At 46.7% G+C, this 10,259-nt stretch overlaps 1 protein-coding gene across 1 annotated transcript in view; it reads left to right on the top strand.

Annotated features, from left to right (window-relative positions):
• Positions 1 to 2,301: 2,301 nt before the first annotated feature.
• The window catches only part of FGF2 (fibroblast growth factor 2), a 65,101-nt gene continuing 57,143 nt past the window's right edge, over positions 2,302 to 10,259 (top strand). Inside the window, exon 1 of the mRNA XM_069104871.1 lies at positions 2,302 to 2,519. Within this exon, the coding sequence (XP_068960972.1) occupies positions 2,339 to 2,519 (181 nt within the window). The 5' untranslated portion in view covers positions 2,302 to 2,338. The remainder of the gene's footprint in view (positions 2,520 to 10,259) is intronic.

Raw genomic sequence — 10,259 nt, 5'->3', positions numbered from 1 at the left:
CTCTTTCTCACAGCATATATATTGTAAATAATTGTTTATTCCTTTTTTGTTGTTGCTGGTTTTACTCTTAACATAATCTAGCTAACTTTATTGTCTTTTAGGGCTAGTAAGATAGAGGATTTGACAGGGGAAGACAAATGTTAGAAAAATTAAGGGAAAATATTTTTTTCCAGTTTAATTAACAAAAATTATTTACCAAAATGGGATCAGGGCTATGAGTTCATTTATTAATTAATGTGAGATATATTCCGGTTTTAGTAATTAAAAGGGAAAAATCAGAGCACACCCCCTTGATTGCCTTCGAATTCACAATGCAAGACTGAATAAAGAAAAAAAGCCTCTTAGCAGCCAGAGGGGTGATTTAGATCAAGAAGGTATTTCTAACACAAGGATTCTTTAACCTATGGTTTACGGATCTCTAAAGATGTCTGTGAATTTGGATGGGGAAAAAATTGCATCTTTATTTCAGTATAATTTGTACTCTACGTATTTTGTGTTTCCTATCTTAAAACATTATTTTGAGAAAGGTCATTAGATGTCATCATATCGAGAAAGGAGTTCATGATACACACACACGTTCAAAAAGCTCGCTTTTATAGATGGGGAAACAGTCCCAGAGGCAAAGTATAGAGGAAAAGACTGGCCGAAGTTCCCGGAATGGGTCGCTTAAGGGCCCTTGGATAATTAGGAACGCGCTTGTGTGGCCACTGACAAATAATTTTACGTCTAAAGTGTAATAAAATAAGGGAGAAGGTTAGGCTAGATCATTGATTTATCTGAAGCACTAATCATTCGGACAGGAATCAAACCTGGGCTCGACAATCAAAGTAGCTTGTCTGGACTGAAATAGAGGGGAGAAAAGGCAGTCTTGGATTGAGATCTGCGTTCAGACTTTGAAAGCTGAGTCATGGCCCAAGAAAAGTTTCTACCAGTCGAGAAACTGTGCTCCAAGCGGGAGGAAAGGGAAAGAGGGCCAGGGCAAAGGGGTCGCTTTGTTCGAATGTGCCCAAGTCTTAACCGTTGTTACTTTCCTGCAGTGCCTGCGTTCCCTGGACTCGGCAGGCAGACGTCCCTGGGGCAGCGCAGGATAGCGGGGACTAGCCACGGGGCAGCCCTCAAAGGGGGGCCAGGCCGGGGGCGGCCGACTGACGGGACCAGGGGGCGGGTAGGGAGGAGAAGTGACGCCGCACCGCAGGCTCAGGGCTTGAACACAGCCCTGGGACAGCCCAGCGCCTCCCTTCGTCCTTGGCTGGCTGGGCGAAGTGGCTTCTCTCTGCTGCTAGCGGTGAGTGCGCGGGGCTGGAGACGTGAGCGAGGCGCGCCCGGCGCACACTTGGCCTAGGGTTCATTGGACCCCGAGGCTACCCCCAGCCCCCCAGAGTAGGGAGACTGCCCCCCAGCCGGGAAGGGGCGGAGGGGAGAGGAAAGAAGAAGCAACAGCCGGCTTCGGGGCTTGATTTCGTGTGCCACAGTGTGGATCTTAGGGAGTATGTTCTTGGCTGGAGGGCGTGACTATGGCTCTGTGAGAGTGCTAACCTGAGTGTGGGGGAGTGTCGCTGTAGGGTGTGTGCTCATTTTAATGGGTTCGCGTATATTAGTGTTGGTTTCTCAGTTAGGGTGAGTCTATGTGTGTGTATCTTCTGGTGTGTTAACTTGGGTGTGCTAGGGTGAGTAACTGGCGTGTTAGCGTAACTGTGTTAACCTGTGTATGCTAGTGAATGTTGGTGTGTTATTCTGAATGTGTGTTAGCGTTAGTGTGCTGTGATGTGAGTGTGTCGCTTAGTGAGTTCGTGTGTGATCGTCGGTCTGAATTTGTGTAGATCAGTAAGAGAGAATCTTGCTGGTGGGTTGGGGTGTGTGTGGATTACTCTATGCCATTATGTTAGTGTGAGTGTGTCTGTGCGCGTTGGTCTAAGTAAGTTCGTGTGTGTGATCGTCAGTCTGAGTTTGTATAGATCAGTGGGAGAGAGTCTGCTACTGTTGTTGTGGGAGGTACTCTATGCTAGTATGTTAGTGTGAGTGAGGGAGTGAGTGTGAGTGTGTGTGTGTATCTGTTGGTCTGAGTAGATTCGTGTGTGCGTGCCCGGAGCCCGAGGCCTCGGGGCCTGGGTGCAGGGGGCGGGGGCGCCGGCGATCTCTAAGCCGGGAGCCAGAGCTGGGGCCCCGCTCAGTCTGAGCAGAGCCCAAGCGGGCCTGGGGTGAGAGGCTGGGGGGCCGCGGGCAGGGCGGGAGCCAGCTGGCCGCGAGGCTGGGGGGCCGCGGGAGGGGCCGCGCCCCTCTGCGGCTGGCAGCTCGGGGGGCCCGGGCCGCGGCGCCAGGCCCGTCCCGCAGCGGCGGCATGGCCGCGGGCAGCATCACCACGTTGCCGGCCCTGTCCGGGGATGGAGGCAGCGGGGGCGCCTTTCCCCCCGGCCATTTCAAGGACCCCAAGCGGCTGTACTGCAAGAACGGGGGCTTCTTCTTGCGCATCCATCCCGATGGTCGTGTAGACGGCATCAGAGAGAAGAGCGACCCGCACAGTGAGTGCCTCCCTATGTCCCTAGCACTTTCTCGCCCTGCCTTTGGCCCTTTCTTTCCCCGTTCTCCATCACCCTCCTAACCTCCAGGGATTCCGAGCTTTAAGAGAGCTCGGGGACATCTAGTCCCCATCCCCGTCTTCTTGTAAGAGGGGTAAACTGAGGCCAGGGAGGGAACAAGACTTGCTTCAGATCACATGTAGTAAGGGAGCACGACCTGGTTTGGAATCTTGCAGTCAGACACCGAATTCAGTGCTTTTCTGTTCCTCCATCCTTTCTCCCCTACTTTTTCCTGTTTACTTGGTCGCCCTCCCCTTTACTCTCCCCCCCCCCCCCCCCAATTTTCTCTCCTCCTTTATTTACTTCTCCAACTAATCTCCATTTCACTTTTCTCCAGAGCGATATGTGGTATCTTTCCTCCCAGACCTTCGGGTTTTCAGGTTGACCACCTCCTTCCCCGCTGGTGGCTGGGTCAGACTCCCCCTTCTGCTTTGCGGTGTGTACCAGTTTCCCTTGGTAAACCAGTTTCCCAAGTCCCTAGAGCCCTGGGCTAACTCAGCTAACCTCAGCCTCCTGGAGACCACTTCTGAGCAGTCTACCTGTTGCCTTTTGGAATGTTCCCAATTGATTATGACTCTCCAGGGAAGGGGGAAGCCTGCTGCTGCTTTTTACTGTCTCTCTTGGGTAGTATGAGCTTTCAAAGAAAGGAAGACAGCATTTTTTTTCTTCATTGGAAAAAAACTTTCATAGACATTGTCTTTTAAACTCAATCTGAGCAATGTTGAAGCCTTACAATGATTTTCTATTCCAAAGGCAGAACAAGTTGATGTTGACTCCTAGTCCTGACTTTTTTAAACTGTTGAAAGCAGAAAGAATGGGGGTGGGGGATGGGGGGAGGAATGGTCTGTGTTAATAAAGTATAGCAAGACACGAAGTGTTTTAGGTTCTTTTAAAAGAACAAGCAACCATCTGCAGATAATTCCAAGAGACAATATTAGTCTAAAGAGACAAAGGAGAAGAAAAATGTGACACTGTTTCTGGTGTTGATGTTGTTCAGTCCTGACACCCTGTATGGAGTTTTCTAGCAGAGTTACTGGGGTGGTTTGCTATGTCCTTCTCCAGTAGATTAAGGCAAACAGAGGTTAAGTGATTTGCCCATAACTAGTAAGTGTCTAAGGCTGGAAAATTTGAACTCAGACCTTCTTGATACTATCCACTGAGCCATCTAGCTGCTTTCTGGTATGGGGGAAGGGGGTGAGTGCTACCAAGCAACCTACTATCTATACTGACTATTAGCTATTTATGAATATATCTCATGGCTTTGTTAGCTTGTTTGTTTTGGTAAGGGTAGAAAGCCAAACATGTTACCTATGTTACCACACTATTGGACAGCAGAAATAAACTCCTCTTTCTTTTGTCTGCAATTCTTATTTTATCACTATGATGACTCCTCCATTACCAACAATGCCAATGCCAAGTTAGCAGTAATTTACAGCTTAGAAAGCTGTCTGGGGTGATGAGAAGTTAAGTAGCTCTGGCCCCTTTCCGTCTCCCCACCACCTCTGAATGTCTTCAATTTCAAACTGGAAGAAAGCTTGGGGGCATCTAGTCCCCATTCCTTTCTTTATGTAAGATCAGTAAACTGAGGACAGGGAAGGAACAGGACTGTTTAATATTTCAGCTGTTTGGTAGCTTGACCTGTATTGAAACCCTGTCATTGACCCTAAATCCAAAACTTTTTCTGCTTCAGTCATGAAGACTTGAACTCAGGTTTTCCTGATTGCAAAGCTGGCCCTCTATCCAGTACACAGCATTGTCTTTTAGGCCAGCTAAGTTTTCGTTAATATTTGTTCCTCCAAAGATTTCTGTTTCAGATCCTTTTCTTGGAAGGAAATTCTAGCAATGTGAAAAGCCTGCTACCCTATTGGTATCTGAACAGGTCTTCAGGGGTCAAGAGGCTCCTGAATGGGTGATACCAACTTCTATGGAAGAATTCTGAGAGCTGGCTTTGGATTAAAGCCTTATCTCTGGCACTAACTGTCTGCCTTTGGACAAGTCACTTAATTCCCCTGGCTCTAAAAATATTGAAAATGAGGGGCTGGACTGGATGGTCTTCAAGGTCTGTTCTCTGATCCTATGATCCTGCTAGGAACACTGAGCTATGATGTATTTAAGGAAAAGGACTCTTCTCAGTGAGATTTTTATTACTTCCAAAATTATAGCAAAAAAACCATTTTAGTACAAATATTTTGTAGGTAACTTTGCAGGTTCATTCAAAAAAAATCTTTCTGATCTCTCAAGTTTCTTAATATCTTACCACTTTTTCACCAGCCCTTTCTACTTTAACCAAAGGGATAGATACAGTGCATGTAATAAATAGTAGTTTGGGAGTTGGCGAATTCCTTATTGCTATGATGTGGTTCAATCTGTTTTGGTCAAGTGTTTGTTGATAAATGAACATATGCTAGGGCTCCAGGTCCCAACCTAGCATTGGACATTTGGCTTGGTTTTGTTTCACATGCAATGTGGAGCTGGCCAGCTAACAAAAGCATGACATTTACCAGAAGGGTAGACTGGGTGAGAGTGTGGATGGTTCAGAGGCAGCTCATCACCGCTGCTCAGAAGAGCTCAGAACTTTTTATCTGATGTGATTTGTGGTGGGCTGATATTGTCATCTGTGTGTAAGAAGGACAGAACTTTCCTCCTTGAGATCTGTGAGAGTTGTACTCTTCCCAGATACTGAACGAGAGAGGTAAAGTTGACCCACTCAGACCACTTCTCCCTTTCCTAGTCTATAAAAAAAGGCCTTGTTGATTATCTCTGGTCAACCTGACCACTGATGCTCATTGATGATATTGGTTACATTAAGAACATATTTGCTTTGTAGTACTCCATCAGTCATTCGACAAACATTTATTGAGTTCCTAATGCTAGCCTTATGCTGTACTAGGCTGGGGGTAAAGGTAAGATAGATCTTGGCCCAGGGCCGTTAATGACATCGGGATAAGGGACCTGGCTGCTCATGTAGTCCATCTCCCTCATGCAGCTGAACAAACTGTAGACAGAGAAAGGCCCAGTGATTTTCCCCAGATCACTGGCAAAGAGCTAGCACTGAGATTTGAGACTAGGTCCTCTGACTCCCAACCCAGTGCCTCTTTCTGATGCACATATGGTCCCGTGGAAGAATAATGAAACTTGGTTTTGCTTGGCCCAGAGGGCAGACCAGGAATAGGATGTTGTAGGAAGACTTCCTTCTCAGCTGAGGTCAGACTGGATGGCCAACAAGGGGCTTGACCAGCGTCCTGAGATTTCTGTGATTCTCTCAGCAACCAGGTGGGAGAGGTAATGCCAGAGGCAATCGTTATCTTCACAGGAGCATGGGGTTCAGAGTGGGGGGGGGCCTTAGAGGTCATGTAATCCCACCCCTTCATTCTTCAATTGTGGAAACTGAGACAGAACCCATTTGGAGGGAAGGAGAAGGATGGCACAGGGTGGAGGGAGGCAGAGATGGGTAACTTGGGAGAGTCCTAATAAACACCAACGCCTTGAACTTCATTTTCAGAGTTTTGCCCAGGGCCAGCTCAGCTTGGCCGTGGACAATCCAATGAGCTCTTTCCTCTCTGGGATCAGGGCCGAGCACTTTCCTCTAAGGCCTCAAGAAAACCTGGCAGGTTGACTTGTGAAGGCCTCAATGAGGTTATTAAGAGAGGCTGCCAAATCCAGGTTATTTCTCTGAGTGTAACAGTCTGCTTTTATTTTGCCTTTCCTACGTGGTCTGCATGGCAGCCCGGTGAAGGAGCTTATGCCGCTGCTATTTACATCCTTCTTTTTGCACAGATGAGGAAACTGACTCTGAAGCAGCCCCTCAGTAAACATTTTAAGATGCACTTGCTACATGCCAGGGACTGTGCTAAGCCCCAGGCATTCAAAAAAGGCAGAAACGTGATATCGTCAGGAAAAAATCCCTTTTTGAAGATGCATAGGAGAGGAAGAAAGACAGGGAGAAAGAAAGAGAGAAGGGCAGAAAGAGACGGAGAGAGAGATGGAGAGTCAGAAAGAAAGATTGGAGAGAGAAATGGAGGGGAAGGGAGGAAGAGAGAGACAGAGACAGAGAGAGACAGAGATACAGAATGAGAGAGCATTTATTAAGTGCTTACTGTATGTTAGGCACTGTACTAAGCACTGGGGAACAAGATGCAAGCCAGTTCCTGCCCTCAAGGAGCTTGCTTTCTGGTGGGAGAAAGGGAAGGGGAAGGGTACTTGGGTAGAAGAACAGTGGGTGCCTGATATCCTCGTCTGAGAAGGCAAAAGGCCCAACTCTCTAGGCTTGGGGGTGGGGGAGAAGGAGGCTGGGGCTGTGTGAGCTAAGATTGGGGTCCTCGTTCTTGGTGGGGTGGGCCAGAGATGGCCCAAGAGGAAGAGCCTGTGGCCAGGCTGCAGGAGGGCTTCATTTCGGAAGCATGGGAGCTGTGTCCTCTCCTGTTCTGGCAGGTCTCTTCCACATGTGTAAGGGTTTTATTAATGTAAAACATAACACTCATTCTATGCTCTGAAATTTCAATTCATACAGAGCCATGCACAACAGAGAACATTTTCTTCTCAGCAGCACGTAAAGCATGTGGTGGAGAGTAGTAAAAGAAATGTGTGCTGTGTGTGTGTGTGTGTGTGTGTGTGTGTGTGTGTGTGTGTGTGCCCACGTGCTCGTGGGAGGAGGGGGATGTTTGAGTATGAAATTTGTTCCAGATGTTCTCGTTTTGGAACACACAGAGTCCATAAGAAGTGCCAGAGTAGCCTTTGCACCCCTTCTGGGGAGGCACCTGGGGAGCCTCATGGCTGCACTCACGTCCACACTGGGGCCCTGGCCTCCTGGCATGTGTCCTGGGGCTCCGGAAGGAGCCCAGGTCTGCAAGTCCAGATGAGGTCTATACCTCAGCAATCAGCTGGCTTTTAGGGCCAATACAATCCCCAAATTCCTGGGCATTTTCAAGATTTGTTTATTTGAAAAGTCCAGCCTGGTTTGGGGCTCCTTCAGGGTAGCATTGATGCTTTGAATGATTTTGGCCACCCTCCCATGACCTCTGAGATCCATCCGGGCCTGGTTTAGGTATTTATCTCTGCTTGTAGATCATACCAACTGTTCTGCAGTGAACCCCTGCCCTCTTCTAGTTCAGAATTGGCTCCTGAGGGCTTCTCCTAGCACCCCCAATCTGTGGTGGAAAATAGGGACAGGCCATTTATCTTCCTTGCCCTGACAACTTTGGCTCTGCTAACGTCCCATCTGCAAGCATCCCCTTGTACTTAGTGGTTCCTAGTGGGCTCAATTGTTTCCTTCTGAGTGTTTTCTACTTAAAGAACCCTAAGAAATGAATCGACTCTCCTGGAGTCCCCCACTTCCTATTGGGCCCCCTGTGGAGAACTTATTTTCAAGATCTCTGAGTAAAATTTTAAATGAAAGAGACTGTTATATTGAACAGGAGACTCAGTTATTCATCCCCAGCAAGAGAAGACAGAACAAAGAATAGCAGACTGAATGGGTGGAATTTCACCCTGTTCCTCCAGTGATTCCCTCTGTGATATTTGATTGGTTATTGTTGTCATGTTCGTGGTGCAAAGGCAACCATCAAACACATCCGTGACTCCTGTCTTTTAGTCATTTTCAGTCATGTCCTGCTCTTTGTTGCTCCATTTGAGATTTTTTTTGGCAGAGATACCAGAGTGGTTTGCCATTTCCTTCTCCAGCTCATTTTACAGATGAGGAAACTGAGGCAAACAGGGTAAGTGACTTGCCCAGGGTCATACAGCTAATAATTACCTGAGGTCAGATTTGAACTCAGGAAGATGAGTCTTCCTGCCCCCAGGGCAAGGACTCTATCCACTGTGCCACCTAGCTGCCCCCAAGATTTGCAAAGTGGTTTGTAAATATTGTCTCATTTGGTCCTAAGGACCAAGGACAACTCTGGAAGGTAGCTACTATTATTACCCCTGTTTTATAGATGAGGAAACCAAGGCTGAGAGAGATTAGGTTACTTACCCAAGGTCACACAGTTAGTAAGTGTCTGAGACAGTATTTAAACTTAGAACTTTCCTGACTTCAGGTCCAGGGCTCTGTCTGGGCCACCTAACTTCCATAAATATGTACATACATGAATGTGTCTTGCATCTCCTCCCCCCACCCTTTTCCAAGGGAGAAGGGAGGTTGGGAGCCTGAGACTGATATAATCTCTTCAGAAAGAAAGGGTGCTGGGCTAGAATTCTATCTATCTGTTTCTTTAAATATTAATAGTGTAGGGCATGCAAATTTAAAGACCAAATTATGCTTCTGATTGCTATTCCTTTAATGGGGAAGGAGGGACCTGAGTTTTATATCCAGCGCTTGACGCCCTTCCCACCATGTACCAGTTCCACAATGAATACACATTGGCAAATATGGACAATATGGCAAAGACACTTAATTATCCAAGTCCAAAGCCAACAAGAAATCAAAAAATATACATATGAATATACATTCCAGACTATACACAGTAAATGAACTCTCTCATTGGGAGCAAGATAACTCAGCTCAACCAAGAGAAAGAGTCTCAGATCTCACCCAAGAAGAAATTCCCTGAAGTCTCTAATGTGGCAAGCTGGGGGTGGAGACTGCCGGCTCCTGTCATTCCAGTTTCTTTTCAGAGTCTTTCTCTCCCTTCAGCGACCTGAAGAGAGGTTGACATCACAGATATTCTCTTTTGAAGCTGGAGACCAGAAGCATCCTTTGAAACTAGAATAAAGGATAAGGAAGAGAAAAGCTTTTTTCTCTCTAGCTCTCACCAGTTCTGGCTCTCCCCTCATACAGGTGGTGGAGGATTGATCTCCACCAAGGAGGAAAGAGTCCCATATATGTTGCCAGGTTACATATAATTATGATATAACACTATGTGATATAATGTAGCATAACATAATGTAATGTTTCCCTTGTAATCTCTTTGTATTTCATTTTATGCATTTGAAAACGTGATTCTGAGAAGAAATTCACCAGACCTCCAAAGGGGTCTATGAATCCAGACTTTGAACCTTTCCCTTTTAGCTCAGTAGGCTCTAATGTCTGTTAAAATCAACAGGGAAAGGCTCATTGGAGAGCCAGATGGCCCAATACCTCACTTACAGACCTGGAAACTGAGACCCAAAGAGATGGATTGATTTATCCCAAGATCACACCCATAGGAAACAGGTCAAACCTAGATCTTCCAAGTCCAGATCCTTTCCATGCTGTGTCCATTCAACTCACCTGTTTCTTAGAACTTCCTTAACAATGTTCTTAATAAGTGGGTGTCTAGAAGCCTCTGAAGATCACTTTCCATGTCTGCTCTCCATCTCGAATGGATAAACCCTACCTTATGTCTTCTCTCTCCCACCAGCCAAGGGAAGTCCTGCCCTAAGGTGTTTGCAATTACTCAAACCTCCCTAAATGTTGTTCCTACTTAGCAATCCAAGAACTAAGTGGCTCAGTGGATGGAGTACTGGACCTGGAGTTAAGGAGACCTGAGTTCAGATCTTGACTTGTTGGTTATGTGACCCTGGGCATGTCATCTGTCCTCTGTCTGCCTCAATTTTCTCATCAGTACAATTGGGCCAACGATCTCTGCCTAGATCGTTGAGAGGGTCAAATGAGATACTATTTGTAAAGTGCTTTGCAAACCTTAAAGTGCTATATAAATACTACTACTACTACTACTACTACTACTACTACTACTACTACTACTA

Source organism: Petaurus breviceps, unplaced genomic scaffold (assembly GCF_028583685.1).
Source record: "Petaurus breviceps papuanus isolate PSGF00001 unplaced genomic scaffold, PetGlider_PUasm1.0 689, whole genome shotgun sequence".
Lineage (NCBI taxonomy): Eukaryota > Metazoa > Chordata > Mammalia > Diprotodontia > Petauridae > Petaurus > Petaurus breviceps.
This window is presented reverse-complemented; position numbering and strand designations above follow the sequence as displayed.